Source organism: Sinocyclocheilus grahami, unplaced genomic scaffold (assembly GCF_001515645.1).
Source record: "Sinocyclocheilus grahami isolate Dianchi unplaced genomic scaffold, SAMN03320097.WGS_v1.1 scaffold126.1, whole genome shotgun sequence".
In the NCBI taxonomy this organism is placed as follows: domain Eukaryota; kingdom Metazoa; phylum Chordata; class Actinopteri; order Cypriniformes; family Cyprinidae; genus Sinocyclocheilus; species Sinocyclocheilus grahami.
In genome coordinates this window covers 3,095,012-3,115,125 of record NW_015505305.1, presented here as the reverse complement: position 1 = coordinate 3,115,125, position 20,114 = coordinate 3,095,012, and the positions used below count along the sequence as shown (strand labels likewise).

The following is a 20,114-nucleotide window of genomic DNA, read 5'->3' as shown; positions in this document are numbered from 1 at the left end:
ATAGGCATAATCCTAATGTGAAGGCTGTTCCAAGCACATGTTTTGAATTATATGTCACCACCATATGTATCCTTTGAAGGTAAAGCAATCCCAGAATGCACTACAACAAAGTGAAAAAAGTGATTTTAGTAAATTAGCTGAATATAATCAAAAATTGTCTATTTTGCTGATTATTTATGTGTACTATGTATTGTGTGTGTGTGGGTGTGTGTGTGTGTTGTTGTTGTTATTAGCTTAGCAATGCTCATATTAGACACTAAAGCTGTTCTGTTTATAGTCCTGACAAGAAGACAATTATAATTTTCGAGTCTGGATCCTCTGGGTTTTCATATTAGCTTTTGATTTATTGCGGCTAGCACTCTACAGTTACACCTCAAATATGAATTTTGAAGCTGTATTTTGTTAAAAATGTTAAGTTGCTATAAAAGATCTACAAGTACCACAAGGATATAAATTTACATGCTAGGCAAATCAGACAACCTTTGTAGTCAGTTATAGCAGTAACCTACGATGCAGCAACTTCTTACCATTTTAGAAAATAATAATAACAATAATATATCCTCTTCAAAATTCATGCTAATGCATACTAACATTATAGGTGATAATCAAAAACAACTATTCTGAAAACCCAGAGGATACAAACTTGAAAATGTTGCGTTCCTGGTTTGAGGACTACAAACAGAACAGCTGTAGTGTCTTATGTTAGCATGCTGCTAAGCTAACAAGTCATAGATATACCTCATTAATAGCTGTTTCTATGGACTGCTATATGTAAGCCGTCCGCCATATTGGAACGGTCAAAGTCGGACTGTGTACATTTGAGAGCAAGTTGGCTGTGCTAAAGTTATGTATGAATATATATCTGCAATAGACTTAAGATGATTTTGCAAAACTAACACAATACAGCAACATTAAGACGTCAGCTTACACAACATTAAAAATATACCATAGTTTACCTGTAATATTAAATTAATACATATAAAAACACAAAACAACAAATTCTGACCTGTGAAAAGTTATCCCATTTCTTTTACATTTTTACTGTGAGTGATATGTTGACCATTCCAAGATGGCAGACACGTTGACGTGCCTGGAGCGGTCAAATGTGGCACCTACGTATACTTATCTATGGTTATAATTAATTAGGATGCTATCTTACAAGATTGCTGACTATATTAGGTTTTGGAACAAAGATCTTGACTCTAGCTGCTGGTTTCATTCAGCAGCATTAATTAAACACTGTGCTGTAATCAAATGAAAGGAGGAATCATTGGCTGCAGTACAGCATGACACTGTTGGCTGGTCTCCATAACGATCTGCCCTTGAAACATCTTCAAAGAGGATAAATAATAGTCTAAAGAACGTTAATCACACTCAACAAAAGAAGGTTAGAAGCAGATGCTTGGATTACTAAAGACTGGCCATGAGGAAAAATAATGTGATATTCTCCAAGAATAAAACCAGGTTTTCTTTTAATGTTTGAAAACATTGCTGCTTTTCTGTTTATGTCATTACACCATTCATTAAGATGTTTCATATGCTTGATGTCTTTCAAATATAGCCTACAGTACACACGCACACATATTATTTTATTCCATTCATACATACACCAAATCCTGAATCAATCTTTGCTTGAGTTGCTTGTTCTCTAAATTCAGCTATTTGTTGATTCCAAGCCAGGAATGAATAACTAGCTGAATTTGGAGAACAAGCTCTAATGAAACATCTGTGAGAAGCTTAAACCAGGAGTTGTTTTTAAGGTGGCAAAACCCTCACTGCCATTCAAAGAAGTCCCTCCAGATGGTGGCCCACTGTTTGAGCGGAGCATGATGGGAATAGCAAAGACCTCTGCTCTGTTTGTTTTCAGTTAGTATGGATCTCACGAGCATCTCCTGGAAGAGGTAGAAGGGAAGGGAGAGAGACAAGCGTCTGACAGTATGTTTACCTGTGTGTTTATTCACAATCGCTCTGGGGAGTCCAGGTTTAGGAACCGTTTTCTGGTGACAGATGTTCAATGCTTTTCTTGGAACTGACCTGTTGTTCCTGATATTTCTGGATTGCTAATGCTTTAAATGAAACTTAAAGCATTTTGTTGCATGAAATAGTACTTGTTTTGTACCTCTTAAATGCTTTAAGCTTTAAATGCTAATTACTCCACATTTCATGTTTTAGAGTTTAAAAAAACAGTCGTTTAATCTTTGTAATCTCCTCAGATGACAATGTAGATGCCTGACAAACGTTGTTGCGATCATAAACTGTATGGATGTGATTGTAACACGCTGCTTTTTTCGCCCTGAAGAAGATATCACAGGTTCATCAAGTTCGTCGAAATTATCCTTCCTCGATCACTTTTATTCAGCTGACGAAAATCCTCTCAGCCAGCACGTCTTTTCAAAGTGTGAAAGTAGTCTTGTCACCTGACCTGAATACAGCGCGCTGATTCGCTAAAATGGATTTATCGGCTTCTGTTCAAAAACAACAAGGGTTCTTGTCGGCTTCTGCAGTAAAACGTGAACTCGCGATGCCTTGAAAGTGGACAAAACCGGCTTTTTTGACAAAAGGTGTTTAGGGTTCAGATCACGCAATATGTGGAGAATAATGCACGGCAATCAGCTCTTTTTTTTTTTTTTAAAGTGGCGTTTATCGGTTTTTGCAAATTAACTCTGCATATATATATATACACACACACACAGACACACACTGAGAGAGAGAGAGATTTATTTGAAATAAAAATGTATCATCATAAATATAAAATAAAAATATGAATAAATAAGACTTTAGTCACTTTTGTTCAGTTAACTTTTTTTTAAAAGTATACATTTCTTCTTAAAAAGAAAAAGACACTTGTTTCAAAGAATATAACATCATTGATTGATTGATTATTTATTTCATAAACCCCACAAAATTTTCTTGTAATTCATGACAGGGGGGAAAAAAAGAAAAGTAAAACAAGTCATAATATCTTAAAAGGTCATATGACATTGCTAAAAAGAACATTATTTTGTGCATTTGGTGTAATGAAATGTGTTTATGCGGTTTAAAGTTAAAAAAAACATTATTTTCCACATACTGTACATTATTGTTTCTCCTCTATGCCCCGCCTTTCTGAAACGTGTCGATTTTTACAAAGCTCATCGGTCTGAAAAAGCTAGGTGTGCTCTGATTGGCCAGCTATCCAATGCGTTGTGATTGGCCGAATACCTCAAGCGTGAGACGGAAATGTTACGGCCCTCACATACTGTTGATGCTGGTAGTGATGGGAAGTTCGGATAATTTTACCGACTCGGACCTTTGAGTCTCGTTCAGCAAAAGAGACCCATAGGATGTTGCGCATGCGCGACTGAACGAATCACTCCCCGAGACGACTCGTTCTTCCCGAGTCACATTAAAGATTCGTTCAAAACGAACAAATCGTTCAAGAACGACCCAACACTAGTGTCCGGCCGGAGCGACGAGACATAAACATTAAAACCCATTACAAACGAGGCATTTGTTGCATCCAGTGGGGACATAATTACTGATTATAATGACTTATACTGTTTTTTTACGCGTTGCGTTGCATTGCATCGCGCCGCGTAAACATAAAACTCTGTCTGCATTTGTGATTGGAGAAATGACAAACAACAAGTGCTACTCTACTGCCCAAAACTCGCGTTTGAATCATCAGTGGCAACGAAAAACACAGCGGCCTAGCGTGAGGGGAAGCCCCGGCTTAGCCTGTGCTGAGGCAGGCTGGACTCCGCTTTGTCCACTGTGAAAATTTATTTATTCCCTCAGCAACCAGCACAGATCAGCTCTAGGCATGACGAAGCAGATATCGTCCTCTTTTGGAAGAACAAAAAAGGTAGTTTCGCTTTCACAACGAAGCACACAGAGTCTTCAGGACATGGCTGCAGTGTCAACAATACTACAGTGAGAATAAAAGTTACGCCTTCTTTCTTTGCGTGAACATCTGGGTGGCGTTATGCAAATCTTCCCAGATCGTGACGTAGGTATGTGGGGGCGTGTTAGAACGAGAATTTTAGGTAGGCGTGGTTAACTCTTAACTTTCATAAAGAATATCTCTTTGGTTTTGAGACTTTAGTCTTTGCAACTTTACAGATCTTCTTTATGCACCAAGAGCTTGTAACACTCCAAAGAGAAAGGAAAACTTGAAATCGCATCATATGACCCCTTTAAGAAATTCTGATATTTTTTGCAAGGACAAAATTAACATTTTGCAATTAAATTCATTTGGCTTTTGTGCAAAAAAAACAAAAAAAACTTTTGTAAGGTTTCTTTTATACATATATTCATTTTTCATATATATTTTAATCATTTTAAAGGTGGGATGTAAGCAAGATTAAAGTTAAAAACTCGAATTTCACAGTTTGCTTCATGTAATTTTTGTAAACAATTTATCTATTCATAATTTATAATTTTTAAACAATCTGTTCTTTTATACTTTAAAATAAGCATTTTCAAAAAAGTGTAGAATTTATTTAGACCACACACACACACACACACACACACACGCACACACAAACTAATAAATAACTAATTTCACTCTAATTTTGTAGTAGACAAAGATGAAAACAAAAGGCTAAAAATATTAACATATTTATTGGACACAATGTTTAAAATGCATACAATTCAACAAGAACTTTATGAAATAATAACCAAACTGGTACACAAAGGAGCACAATGTTGAAAATCCAAAACAAAAGATACACAGAAAATTAGAGGTAACATCTTCAGGTACTGACTGAGGACCTGGTTTGCTAAAGTCAATGACTCGGTGACCTTTCATGGAGTTATCTGATCATGTATCCATTACTAACCTCGTGCAAGCCAGAGAAGCTTTTAACACTCAGGGCTGAAGTACTCCAGTTTAGAAGTGGTTGGCAAAGTGCATCACATGTGTACACTTCAACGCAAGTACACCAGGTATGATTTAATTATGTAATGCACTGTTCGGTTACCCGTACAACAAAACAACAGTCCTGATTGGTACAGAGTGAGTTACAGAGGCCGACTTCAAAACCATCCAACGATTGTGTAATACTGAATCTTTCAGCCACAAGAGAGTGGCCTCCTTTACAGTTTAATTCTTGACTTCCAGACACATCATTAATATTTTTCAAACAGCGCTACACGTCTCGACCGCCGAGTGACATATTTATCCTCCCGTCTCACTGCTAATCCTGGATGATATTCAAACCTGGCAATCAAAGTTTAAGTTGCGTGCCCACTATCGTGTCTAAAAATGTCTAACCCAGGTCCTGATGCAATGTGCAGGTAACCAAGTAACAGGTAGTGTGGACTGTGTAAACTTCCAGACCGAAGTATGCATGATATTATTGAGTATAATAACAGTACATCACAAAATGAAACAAACACTGGCATTTATTATTTCGAAAAATCAAAAGGAATGTCAAAAATGCTTCAAGACAATGTTTACTGCGTTGAACTGTGCATGTTTGTGACAATAGAGAACTATAAGCTAAAAATTTGATAGATAAGAACTTTGAAATCACTCCAAGAATTCAAAAGTGTATTGTTTTGGGTTGGAAGATGCTTTTTGCAACGCCTCATTAAATTATTCGCTGTTATTGTTGCCGCATGGGAAATTACAAATCGGAATAGGCACATATGTTTCAGTAATTTGACAATTAGGAATAGCTCCTAATTAAGAATTACTAAAAGGAGAGAGCAGATGTGCCTATTATTACAATTATAACCTTGACTTTCATCAATAAATATTCGGAAGAAATAAACATTCTTCATTATCGTTTCAATTAAATGAGCCAAAGGAACATTTTCCCACAAGAGGTCACAGAATGAGAGGATAACACTGTTTTTGTTTCTTCTGCATCACTTAGAAAATGTCTGCCAACATTAACATTATAAATAATGTGGGGGAAAAAATCATGCTTGATCTTTTATTGAATTTTATTTAGCATTTTGCTTACTCTGAGTGCCCAGGTTGTTCTTATTAAATCAATACAGTTTCACCTAAAACGGTTTGCATCTGCACTGCAAAAAACTGTCTTGTTTTCCAATAAAATATTTTTTGAAACATCCTTAAAACAAGATAAATTCATAAAGATAAGACAATATATTGTTCAAAAGTTCGGGGTATATCATATTTTTTATGTTTTGGGAAAAAGTCTCTTCTGCTCACCAAGGCTACATTTATTGGCTCAAAAATACAGTAAAAACAGCAATATTGTGAAATATTATTAGAATTTATTATAACCATTTCTTTTTGATTATGTTTTAAAACATCATTTATTCCTGTGATGGCAAAGCTGAATTTTCAGCAGCCATTACTCCAGTCTTCAGTGTCACAAAATACAAAATAAATGTCTTTATTGTCCCTTTTGATTAATTTAATACATCCTTGATGAAAGAGGTATTCATTTCTTTAAAAAAAAAAAGATCTAGCTGATCTCAAACTTTTGAACAGTGGTGTAAATTGTAAAAGATATTATGTTTCAGAGAGTATCTTGTATTTTTTGTACGAAATTGACAAACTGTTTTCTTTTTAAGCATAAAACCCACAAATTTTTCTTAGATTCAGAACAGAAAAATAAATAATTTTAAGGAAAACAAGTCTTAAAATCCTAAGCAATTCTGATGTTTAGATATATTCTACTGGAAAACAAGACAAAAATATAGTGTATAAATGGAGGACTTGTGATGACAAACCTTAAATAAGAACAATGAAACTGAAAGGCATCGAACAGGAAGTGTATCCGTGGACGACAGAACTGAGCTGGTAGTTCTGTCTGATCGGCTGCCATATTGAAATCGTGTATCAGTGACAAACAACAATCCTGAGAATGCTTAGCTTTCCCCAACACTTTAAAGCTAAATTATCCATTACATTCTACAGCCTCACAATCCTCATCTGTCCAAAGCTAGAGTTGAAGGTTAAAATAAGAGTTACCACCTTGCCTTAATTTACAACTGACAAAAACCTTCAAAACACTAAGTCATTACTGTACAAATACAATAACCAACACTGTACAATGTCTCAATTTCTACTGCAATACAATCGTTTCTTCTTCAATCACACGTTTCCAAGCACGGAACAAAGCACTGCCAAGAATCTTGGGGCAAGAAACCAGAAAATGGAGGATGAAGCTATGTTTAAAGCACCAGCATCTGTTGTGGACACCTTTTTACACGGGATTGTGAACATGGTGCATGAAATGACATGGAAAGTGTATCCTAAAATGTTTAAGCTCCTCCATTCTGTTATCAGATCATATGGAAACGTAATCTGAAGGTACCAAGCACTCGGTAAGCACCAGAGATCTACGCTAAATGAGGTCCAACACAAATATAGGTTCAACAGTCCACGGAGTGCAGCTCCATCAACACCAGGATGATTTAGGAATAAAGTCTCCCTCATAAAAACTTCAACACATATCCTTCCTCCTTCCAAAAAAGATGTTCATGTTTGTGATGAAGCGCATGTAATGAGGAGAAATTACTTTAAATAGGCAATGAAATTAGAAGGAAAGCCACATCAAATGAAGCGGCTCCACATCAACGTGTTGAAAAAGACGACTGAAAGTTGCTGCCAGTGTGAAGGAAGGACGACATCTGCCCCTTGTCAGGTCTCTGTTTGTGAAGCAACGATTACTTTTCATTCCTTAAATGTCTCTCGTTTCTGTTGCTGCACATTGGATGTCAGAACTTGTCAAAAGTGACAAGCGTGGGCACTCTAAACTCGAAGATCTCCACGGTGGAATTAACATATTCCAAAGACGCTGCCGAGGGCTTGACGGGAGCAGGCCGGAGTGGAATTCGGGGTCAAGGAGTGGCCCTTCTATGTAGCGTTTAAATGTGTGCGTATGTACGAAAGAGAGATCAGTGCTTCATTGCTTTTTAAAGGCGAGTCTGAATGTTTCTAAACTATTTCCACATACACAAGTTTGCAAGAACATCTCGCTGAAGCTTTCCTCATCCTCGCAGTTCACATTAAGTGTTTTATTGAAGAAAATCTTACTAGTATCGCTCTCAGAACAGTTAAAAGATTCACAAGACACAATCGGTGTTTCTTCTCAAGGTCTTCTGTACAAAGAGGAGTGAAGCGTGATGTTCACAGTGCTGTGATGTCACATGGTGTTGATTCTTGTCCTTACTTTACTTGGATCGATTGATATCCACTTTTAAAGTCCACAATCTCGGACATCCGCAGCGATCTACTTCCTTTCTGGATGCGGATCACAAAGGGGAAGGTACCGGCCCATTCTCCTGTAGGGCTGATGAACTTCAGTGCTGGTAGAGAGATAAAACGGAGTCATTTTGCAGCAAGACACTTCCATGTGGCAAGAATGCCACCAGCCTCCTCCTCGATGGAAGTGGAACAGGTTTGAGAACGTTGAGGTGATGCGCTATACCTGAACCTGTGTCCCATGGTGTGACTGAAGACACTGGATACTAGACAAGATCTTTTTCTGATGGCCTGTCATTGCTACGCCCATCTTATCCAGTTCACTGTGAGAGAAAGGAAAGTGACAGAAGAAAATGCTTTAGCAAATGGTGGTTATGTTCACAGTAGCATACCACTCATACTATTTTTACAGTATTCAGTGTGTTAACTATGTACAGTGTGCAGATGTTTAGAGCACACATATGGTATCGAACACCCAGCCTCCTCCTCGATGGAAGTGGAACAGGTTTGAGGACGTTGAGGTGATGCGCTATACCTGAACCTGTGTCCCATGGTGTGCCTGAAGACACTGGATACTAGACAAGATCTTTTTCTGATGGCCTGTCATTGCTACGCCCATCTTATCCAGTTCACTGTGAGAGAAAGGAAAGTGACAGAAGAAAATGCTTTAGCAAATGGTGGTTATGTTCACAGTAGCATACCACTCATACTATTTTTACAGTATTCAGTGTGTTAACTATGTACAGTGTGCAGATGTTTAGAGCACACATATGGTATCGAACAATGCAATGCATTCCATTATTGTTTGACACCATATTTGATAAACTGACAAAAATGACAGTACTTTTACACAAAAGTAACAAGCAATAACTTTAAAGTATTGCATACTGTTTTACATACTTTTTACAAAGTAGTAGGCAGTGCATAATATGCAGTAAATAGCATTCAATTTTGTAACATAGCTCGGTATATTTGGAATGCTATACTACTCATACTATTTTTACAGTATGTTTTATGTTAATTGTATACAGTTAGCAGGTTTTCTGTATGCATGGAAGCACAGCACACATTGAATCCCATAATGCAATGCACTCAACTTCCATTTACAGTGATGAATCATAACTAAAGATATTTTTTACTTTTTTTGACAATATTTGAATAAAGTGCCAAAAGTTACAACATTTCTACCCAAAACTGAATTGAAAATGGATAATCATTTAAGTTGAACTCATGAGGTCATGTGACATTTAAGCATACTACTGTTGCATACTAATGCCTGTGGAATATTGTACTCCCATAATGCAATGAGAAATGCAAATGAAACCTCTTTGTGGACTCATTTTGATTTGCAAAATAATTCTTACACATATTTGGATGAAAACGTGAAACAATCATGTTTATTTTCGATAATATAACTGGATGCCGTTTGCTGAATTAAACATGCAAAGTAATGAGGTCACGTCATAATATTTTTTACACAGTTTAACACTGTATATTTTATATGGTTTTGCATACTTTTTTAAAAAATAGTAGGCAGTGTACAATGTATTCAAGAATTCGGTTTCCAACATGATATGGTATGTTTGGAATGCCATACTGCTTTTTGGAGCTTTATACAGTGCAGTTTGTAAACTCTCAGTTTGATTCTTAGTATGCAGTAAGATAATATACCACTGAGAAGTGTCTTTTGAATTAGTGTAGCTTTTATTTACCTGGTGCTGACGTACAGAACTGAGTCCAGGGTGACGTAGCCGGCGCTGGAAAAGTGTTCCTTGTACTGACCCATTTTAATCAAGTCCAGCCAGTCTTCCACCGTGCTGACTCCCGCCTCAGGAGTCACTGGGTCCTCCCTATGATTGGAGGAGGAAGTGCAGTCAGAATAACGGTCTTTTATAACCATGTCATTTCACATCTACAGTAATATTGCATATGCTAGAATTGTCATGAAGAAAGCATTCTGCACTGGTCTGTGAGGATGTCAGATTTATGTATCCATTTGATGTTGTGTTTTTTGGTAAAATTCCATTTAGATTTATGCTGTTTTCTCATACTTTCAATGTAAGTGTTTCAATGATGCGAGCACTTACAAACACAGTTTCGTAATGGGAAAGAAACCAGCTTTTTTTCATGCATTCAAGTGTGCGTGTTTGTGTCAGCTTATCAAAAGCTTATCCTTGCCTGGACATGTTAGGCTTTCCAAATCCAGAAGGGAGGCGGATTGCCTCAAATCATGTCTCTGTCACTCTCTCCTTCTCTGTTGCATAGCCTCCATTATAACACACAATCCTGAGTAATTTAGATTTAAACCTATTTTATTTAATAGCAAGGGCACTATAGGCGGAGTTTTCCCAGTGGTTTGTGAGAAAATTTAGTTTGCACATTCTGCTTTAACTGTGGCAAGCACTGGCTAAACAATCCAGCGCCCATCTGCCTCCTATTTGGCAACCCTCGAAATGCGGCAGAGGGATAGACAGGCAATCAGATATCAGCCAAGACCACCGCAAACCCCCCTCCTGACTGAGAGAAACATGCACTGGAAGGAAGAGTTTCATACTGACGTACATCTGGCTTCAATCTAGATTAGCCGGATATCAGTTTCGTTTATTTTTAATTTATTGGATTACTGCAAAAAACACCTCAGATTTTAATCACACACCTGAGAAACATCATAACACACTTCATGAGCTATATATTGCAAACCGCCACACACATCCCAGCGGATCAACTCTATTGAATTCAGATCTAATCTGCAGAGGGCATTTGGCTCACCAGACTGCAGTGTTGGCCAGCTGCTTCATGCTGCTTGGGTTCTGGATCAGCCTGTCCAGGGTACTGACAATCTGCCCGAATTTTGGCCGATCGCTGCGGTTCTTTTCCCAGCAGTCTAGCATGAGCTGGTGAAGCACCACCGGACAGTCCATTGGAGCCGGTAGCCTGTAGCCTTCATCTATAGCCTTTATCACCTGGAGGGAAGAAGGTTCCGCACTAAAAATCATACATTAGCAGCATCTACACTTCATGAATACTGAGCAGATTTATTCTCTCGCTTAAGCATTTAGCTTTTGTGTGGGGTTAAACTAATTCATTTTTTTATCCATCTGTGACTGAAGTGAGAATGAGATTTCGGGTCAGACCGTCTTTGTTAGTGCAAGAGGGGAGCTGTTTAATTTAGTCCCTTTTATGAAATGATACCGCTGTAAGAAAAGGTAATAAAGGCTAATAAAATTCATATTATCTTAACTCTTGCCTGGAAGACTGTAACCGTCGAAACGCTCCATTGCTTGTTACAATGGCAAGGGAAGGAAGACAGATGGATTTTGTGGTTTACGCCTTGAATGGAACTTTCGAATTCCGCTCTCTCGACACAATAAAAGTTCATCCGCTAACAATCATGCAAACGTTTTTGCGTTCCACTTTAAAATGTCGAGTATACAGGATCGAATCATTCCCAAATGTCTCCATCTCTTTCCAGAGCAGCCTCTTTCCAAATCCCAAGCAAAGATCTCTTCCCAAGGTGATAATAAATAAATGAAAATGGTTTCTGGTGTGGAAAATCTGCCAAGAACCCACTGACACGGATTCAAATTCCCTCTTTTAAAAAGGCCTGTGAATTGAAATCTGAAAACGTTCACCCTCCAGATGCATTTAATCTTTTTACCTTTGTAAGCTTGGGAGTTTTTTTTTTTTTTTTTTTTAATTCCAGTCCCAGTGAAGTGTTCTGGCAGAGGTCTTTTATTACAAATCGATGAGGATTCACAAGTTTAAAAAATAAAGTGGCCAGTGGCAATGGTTAACAGAGTTGTTACTGTTAACTAAAACTATTAATTGAAAATAAAGCCTAAATAAAATAAAAATGTAAATATTAGACGAAAACATCTTAGAAATACTGCTTTGGCAACTAACTGAAATAAAATCGGCTGAAGTACTAAAATTAATAAAACAAATAAAAATAAAGCTAAATAGAATTACTATAAAAAAACTAATAAACACAAGGACTAAAACGTAAACTAAAATGAAAACTGAAAATATTAAAATAAAAGCTAATTCAAAATATGAATAAATACTATAATAGCACATATATAATAAAATAACACTAATGGTTATACCATTCTTAATTCTTAAAACTTCCGTTTTCTGTTTACTGTGAGATCTTTGTTCAGTGAAACTATGGTAACATTATATTCAGAATTTACTCACGTCCTGATTGGACATTTCCCAGTACGGTCGTTCCCCATAGGATAGCACCTCCCACATGACAATGCCGTAACTCCACACATCACTGGCTGATGTGAACTTCCTGTAGGTGATGGCCTCAGGGGCTGTCCATCGAATAGGAATCTTACCCCCCTAAAAACCAGCAAAAAAAAAATCAGTGATTAGCAATGTTGTGAAGCAGCATCACTACAAAGCTATTAGGTGATCACCATCAACGTGCTAGCACTGCTATTTTTAAAATCATGCAGCTTTATAGTAGTGAAGCTATTTTATTATCTTAAGTTGTGGAATAGCTTAATAGCAAGCTATTTTTGAAATGTACAGTTGTTGTTTTTTTTGAGTAGCTTGCCCAAAACTAGTGATTAGCGGTAAGCAGTTTTTATCAACATGAATCACATGAATGTTTGGACAATTAAGGAGGAGACAAACCACTTGTTGAAACATAACTGGGCGTAATTGCAAAACTCAACAAGGCGGCTGTGGTAAAGGAAGTCCTTCCTTTCAAGTAAAAAAAGCCATTTCTTGGTATTTTTGCTCTAGAATGCTGGTCCAACCTTTATTTTTTTAAACTCATCTTTCAGCAAAACCATGTACAAATGCATTCACAGGCAGGGAAAGGCACACACACCACATTGAGTAGATGTTTAGCCATCCATCAGTCTGTATAGCTGTTATGACAGTCCTGTGTGACCTCATTTCCAGACTACAGGTCAGCAAGAATATATCTCGCTGTGTCTGATTTTTTTCCCCCTACAAAATCAAATCATATTTCTTTTAAACAAAAAGCTGAACCAGCTTAACAGATCACAACAAAACTGTTGCATAGGAAATCTAGTTAAAATGAGACTGGAGACCAGAGTAGAAGCATGACCTCTCACCCGTGTAGTGTACTCCGCCTCGGGATCGTCCTCTAACACGCGCGACAGCCCGAAGTCAGACACTTTACACACCAGGTTTCCGTTCACCAGAATGTTCCGTGCCGCCAAATCCCGGTGCACATAGTTCATCTCTGAGAGGTACTGCATCCCCGTGGCTATCCCACGCATCATTCCCACCAGCTGGATCACCGTGAACTGCCCATCGTGTTTCTGCACAAAATGAAGAGTTCTCATGTCAAATTCTCATCCCTGTGGCCTTGTTCAACCTCTGTGGATCCTGGCACAGTCTGTCATGTTCGAATGTGTCTCGTGAGTAATTCATAATTCATTGGCTCCATAATTAATAGCGTTGCTCACATGTTACAGGGCATGAGCTATTAACTGCAATCAGGGGCGAATTTAGTGATTTGGGGGCCCCAGGCTAAATACAGGAATAGGGCCCTATACAATTTCACACATTTACAACCTTGAGGTTCCTTTCACAGTCCCATAGTTGTGTCTAATCTTTTAGATTTTTCATGAACATGTTATAAATAAAGGATTTCTTTTATGTTGTAAATCCTTTGTGCACATTTAAAGTATTAGAGTAGGTTGGACACTAGGTGGTGCATTAGGGTAATTTTCACTATGCAATTGTCTACACAACGCAAGGCTGTCTAATTCTAAACGTTAAAATATAATTTTTTTAATTGATTTTAATTGCACATTTAAATTAAACTGAAGGAAATTATAAATTTTCATGCTTAAGGATTATTTCAACCAAACATGAAGTGTGCCTGTGTGGAAAGTGACTGTGCATGGTCTTTCTTGGGTCTTTCACAAAAACGAGTGAACGCCATTTAAAAAAATTTAAATGGGCCCTATATAATATGCACTGTTGCTTAGTATTACAATTATAGCTTCAGATGCATGATATTTGTAGGGCCCTACGAAATCCATTTTATTTTTCCCAAATTAGCCTAAGTTTTATATTTTCCAAAATCTTTTTTTTTCAGTTTATTTTTCCAGATTCATTTTTTATTTTTTTTATTCGGTTTTAATCTTTCTGGATGATTATATTAAATTTTCACAAAAAACGTCTAATTAATTAAAATCATGAAACTTGTTTAATTTAACAGCAATTTAGGCCTATTAAAAGTTGAACAAAAATTACATTATAGGGCCCAAATTCTGCGCTTTCCATTTTAATGGTTTAATCAAAAACATATCTAATTAATTGAATTCATGAAAACAACTTAATTTATTAATTTGTATACAATAATAGGGCCCTATGAAATTTTAATTGTAATTACTTATTTTTTTTAAATTCTGTGTTGTGTATTTTAATTTTTCTGGTAATCAAATGAAGGCAAAAACATTAATCTATCTTTTATTCCAATGAGAATTAAACAAACCCTTTAATTTTTGTACATTCAAAATGCTACACAACAGAAGTTTACTGTGTAACGAGCAATGTCACAGAATTCGTCAAATATTGAATGAATAAATCAAATGCTATCAAATTCAATTAAATCAAACCGATATGGACTAGTGTATGTGAATATTAAATGTCAAAATACTATTTAGCTACTACAGACGACAACCGCGAGCGTTGCAGGTGCTTAAATAGCAAACTGGCAAACGAAACACATGTCTGCGCCGTTCATTCCGTCACATTTTGCGTTACACAGTAAATTCCGTTTTTATGAATAGATTCTGGGATTTCGTCCCCATTTTCTACGTCGCCCTACTTTTCTAAGAAGCACGTTCAACGCGGACGCACATACGGTTGTCGTGGTAATGAACACCACAGCAACCACTTGTGCGTCCGCACTGAACGCGCATCTTGCATATAAAAAGCATTTTAGGGGGCCCTTGGCTTTTGGGGGCCCAAGGCGGTTGCCTACCTTTGCCTAATGGTTAAATCCGCCTCTGATTGCAATCACTGTATAATCATTCAGGCTTTTATGCAACCAATGGCAAGTAACCAACCAACTAACCAAATTATGATGTTATATACCCTGTGGCAAGAAAACGTAATGTTTTGATTGTTAACTATGTTTGCATGGTAATATTGGGGTAATAATGGGATGCTGGTTTGTTAGAGCAGGGGTTTCCAATTAATACCTATCTGATATATTATGTATGTTAATATGTATATTATGTGTATGTGTGTATAAATAATTAGATGGATATTAATTGAATATTTTAATGTAATAAATTCATATAATACTTTAAGATATGTATAAAATTCAACATTATTATGGCTTCATTTTGCTTGTAAAAGATGGGTCAGAAATCATGGGACTATTTATGATTTTTTTTATTCAAAATATAATTAAATGGCCGTTTTTATTAGTTTTTAAATATTTTTTGTAGTTTTTAATAAAGAAAAGGGGCAATAATATCTGTAAAATCACTTTGTATAATCAATTTACTGTGAAAAGTGCTATAAATAATACATTTAAATTTAAAATATTCTCTTCAAATTATAATAGGTAGAAGACACTGTCAATATAATAGAAAGTAAATATTTTCAGGATAATATTTCCATATTTTGCTTTGACTTTAGTATAATAATGTAAAAAAAAATTGAAATAACATATCTTTATAATACCACTCTTACTATTTTTCTCACACAGTACAAATGATTTGCATATCCACTATACAGTAATTTGGCATCAATACACCTGAAAAACCTTGTGGCTAGTGTCTCCATAAAGCTTCTAAACTAGCTTGACCAGCAAGTCAACCAGCGTTATCAGAAAGACCATGCTGGTAGACTATCTCCACCAGATAAGATTTGCTCATGAACATAATGATCCAAACCAGCATAAACCATGGTGGGCTGAGCTGGGAAACAAAACACAAGCTGAGGGACACAAAGATAAACCAGGCATAGAGAGGTGTGAACATGTGAGTTGTGGAGCCCAATCTGGAAGAGCCGGATGACTGCTTTGTGTTCCTGTGATATTTCACAGCATTTCCTTTGGTGCAAATTGGCCTCCATCATTCTTGGCAAAATAGAGCACGCTCACCTTCAAAAAAGTGTCCAGAGATCCATTTTCCATGTACTCTGTCACAATCATCACAGGCTTACCTAAGGCACGGAGAAAGAGGAGACAAAATGGGAAGTGTGAAATATTGCGGGAAAATATAGAGTGAGAGAGAGAGAAGGAAAGCAGAACCGAGAGAAAGACGTTTAATTTTTTTCACAGGCGAATAAGAAAAGACTTTTGTGTCCTATATTTAATTCATTTCCAAGTTGACAGAGAAAAACATGCAGATAAAGAGAGCGGACACCTCCCCCACTCCCCGCGACTTCACAGAACCTTGTTGCAGTTTTCGTTCGCCTCTACCTGCTGCCTGTTACTCATAGAGACAGCCCCTAATCAAAGCTCTCAATAACAGTCAGGCAGATAATTAGACTGAGCTGTCCATTGAGAATATCTTTGTCCAGAAATACCTAAAATGGTAATGAGTTCCTTTAGGAGGGAGGATGATGAAGGGGGGAGACAAGTGAGGGGGAAGGTTTTAAGGGAGTGTGGTGTGGTGGAGTGTGGTGATTAACTGCCCTGGGGGGGGGTGCCCTGGGGGTGTTGAAGATGAAGGGGTGTAAAGATCTGCTAATGGGAAAAGTGTTCAACTCTTTGCTATGTTGCAGACACAGCTGCAAGAGGCTCATATGGGGAGCTCGCACCTGCGTTACTGAAAGTAATTAAAAATGATCCCTTGATTCCACCTAAATAAGACGCTGTCAATCAGAGAGACCCCCTTCTCACCTCGCATGTGACAGGGAAGAGCACATGCTAATCCATCCCGATTATCAGAGATGCTTGATGGATGTAATGTACAGCAGAAATGTTCACCTCATGGCACCAGAGGCAGATGCCGTTTAGCCCTAGAGATGTTAACCATTTCTGTGAGCAGCCCTTTATTTTGTAGCCTGTAGCCTAGCCTTACAGGTTATATGTTTGAATGATGCGAGGTGATCCTTGAGGTATCACTATTGTGACATTGAGGAAACAACGTAAACGCAGTTTGCTCCATGGGGACTGTTTATGTAAATTATTAGAGTAATTTTTAAAATAATTAAATTAAATAAACTGGTCCAGTTAATATGCATTTTCTAGAGAAAACAAAATCAACCAACCAAACAAACAAATAATATGAACATTTGTTTCTATTTTACGATTTGATTAGTGATGTCAAAAAGTGACTTTTTTTTCTTATTTATTTAATACATTATGGCCCGGTTTTCACAGACGGGGCTTAGACTAAGCCATGATTAGATCATAGTTCAAAGACATTTAAGCAATTTTCATAAACGTGCTTAGAAAAAAACATTACTGGTGTGCATCTTGAGACAAAACAAAGGCACTGATATATTTTAAGATCAGTCAATGCAAGTTTCTTTCAGTTAAAATAGCTCAAACTTACATTTTAGTCTAGCACTAGGCTTAAGCCTGCATGATCTCTGAAACCGGGGGAAAGTGTAATATATTATTATTATTATTATTATTATATTGTTCCTGTAAATTAATAGGTTATCGTTTTTATATTTTTATTTATTTTCATTCATTTTATTTTTAGATTAAAATAATATAAATTAAACTGAATGAATTTTTTTTTTACTGAAGATAGGCTGGTCCAATTAATATGCATGCATTTTCTAGGGATAACTAAACTTTTTTTTTCATTTGATTAATTGATTAGTGATGTTTTTTCATATTTATTTTATTATGCTACAGATATTATATTATTATTATAAAATACCACAGCCATATCACCGTGCAGCCCACTGAAGCTAAGCAGAGTTGAGCCTGGTCAGTACCTGGATGGGAGACCTCCTGGGAAAACTAGGTTGCTGTTGGAAGAGGTGTTAGTGAGACCAGCAAGGTGGTGCTCACCCTGTGGTCTGTGTGGGTCCTAACGCCCCAGTATAGTGACGGGGACACTATACTGTCAAAAAGCACCGTCTTTCGGATGAGATGTTAAACCGAGGTCCTGACTCTCTGTGGTCATTAAAAATCCCATGGCACTTCTCGTAAAGTGTAGGGGTGTAACCCCGGTGTCCTGGCCAAAACTGCCCCCCTGGCCTTTGTCAATCATTGCCTCCTAATAATCCCCATCCACTTGATTGGCTCTATGACTCTCTCTCCTATCCACTTGTAGCTGGTGTGTGGTGAGTGCACTGGCGCCGTTGTCCTGTGGCTGCCATCGCATCATCCAAGTGGATGCTGCACACTGCTGGTGGTTGAGGAGAGACCCCCTCATACGATTGTAAAGTGCTTTGGGTGTACAAAAATACACAATAAAGCGCTATATAAATCCATCATTTATTCAAAATATATTATTATAATATACTGTCCCTGTAAAATTAATATTTTAATTTTAGTATTTTTTCTATTTTCATTCATTTTATTTTTAAATTAAAATAATTCAATTCAATTCAATCGAATGAAAAATAAATACAAATTAAAAGAAAATAAATTTAGGATGGTCCATTTAATAATTATAATTAATTTTATAGAAAAAAACAAAGAAAGTCATGAACATTTTTTCCCTTTGACAAATTGATTAGCGAGTTTTTTGTTTGTTTGTTATATTTCATATAGTATAATATATTTTTTGTACTTTATTATGTTGTGCTTCAGCTGTTAAACAGTTTGCATGGAAACCATTTAAAAAGTTGCATCATTAAAGCACCATTTCTACTGCAATATGAACGCAGGCGGACATCACTGGCCTCTGCATTGCGACTTTTGCACATCTCAAGCTGCAATACAAGAAGTAAAAAGAAAATGTTAGCAGAAGACCTTGAGGACAAAGATAAGACATCTGCCCTGTCAATTTCAAAATTTAAGCCTGCATACTGGAGATTTGCGAGTGAGGCTATAAGCAAAGAGTCAATGGTTTCATTATGGTTTTGTAATCTTTACTTCAGCAAAGCACAAAGAAATAGAAACCCAATTGAATTCAATAAAACCCCATTCAACCCTAACAAGCTATTTATAGCACCAAGCCCTAAGACGTTGCCATTTGTGGTTTCAGATGAATGGGGGTTGCACTGTATGTCCTAGCTGTCACTGTAAGTAAATCACAAATGTATCGGTCACATCATTTAGAATCGAAGCCACACGACAAGCGTGGCGAAGGATATCCGAAAGGATCACGCATTAGCTTATCAACGTGGGACAAATTACTTTGACACTGAGCTAGCTGGATGACGTGGCCTCCTTGCCTCAACCTACAATTGTTTGGCCACCAGAACTGAAATATAGAGCGCATTCAAAAATAAACCGCAACATCTCCCTGACATTGCTGTTGTGCGCACTATCAGATCAAACAGATGTGCATTTCTGCACTCTAGCCGTTGAGCTAGAGTATGGCTGACAGTTGTTAATGAAATTACCTAGCAACTTATCCATGCATGCACATTTAAGGGTGATTGATGCTGCAGCAGTTTTACGAGCGCTTTAGACAGTATTCACACTAGGGATGTAACGATTACCGGTTTCACGATAAATCACGATAAAATGCACTGACGGTTAGTATTACCGTTTAAAATTTAATTATCATCAAAACCGTGTTTGATTATCGCGCTTTTGAAAACTCGCGGTAAATCCTGTCCAGCCAGCATCAGTCTGACGCAGAAGCAGCATGCAGTGTTGTTGTTTTTTTGTTGCACGAGACGAAATGGCGGAAGGCAGTGACAGCGCTCGGGAGATTTTTCAGCCATCTAAGAGGACCAAATCGGTGGTCTGGTTGTATTTTGACTTTTACAAGAGTCCTGAAGGCAATTTAATCGAGGACGGTCACCCTGTCTGCCGATCTTGCAAGAAGAAAGTCGCTGCAAAAGGGGGAAACGCATC

At 37.2% G+C, this 20,114-nt stretch overlaps 1 protein-coding gene across 1 annotated transcript in view; it reads right to left on the bottom strand.

Annotated features, from left to right (window-relative positions):
* Positions 1-6,602: 6,602 nt before the first annotated feature.
* Positions 6,603-20,114, bottom strand: part of ek1 (eph-like kinase 1) — a 56,301-nt gene continuing 42,789 nt past the window's right edge. Inside the window, exons 11-17 of the mRNA XM_016278940.1 lie at positions 16,278-16,339; positions 13,261-13,470; positions 12,365-12,514; positions 10,937-11,130; positions 9,880-10,017; positions 8,703-8,799; positions 6,603-8,271 (exon numbers count right to left, since the gene is read on the bottom strand). Of these exons, the coding sequence (XP_016134426.1) occupies positions 8,266-8,271; positions 8,703-8,799; positions 9,880-10,017; positions 10,937-11,130; positions 12,365-12,514; positions 13,261-13,470; positions 16,278-16,339 (857 nt within the window). The 3' untranslated portion in view covers positions 6,603-8,265. The remainder of the gene's footprint in view (positions 8,272-8,702; positions 8,800-9,879; positions 10,018-10,936; positions 11,131-12,364; positions 12,515-13,260; positions 13,471-16,277; positions 16,340-20,114) is intronic.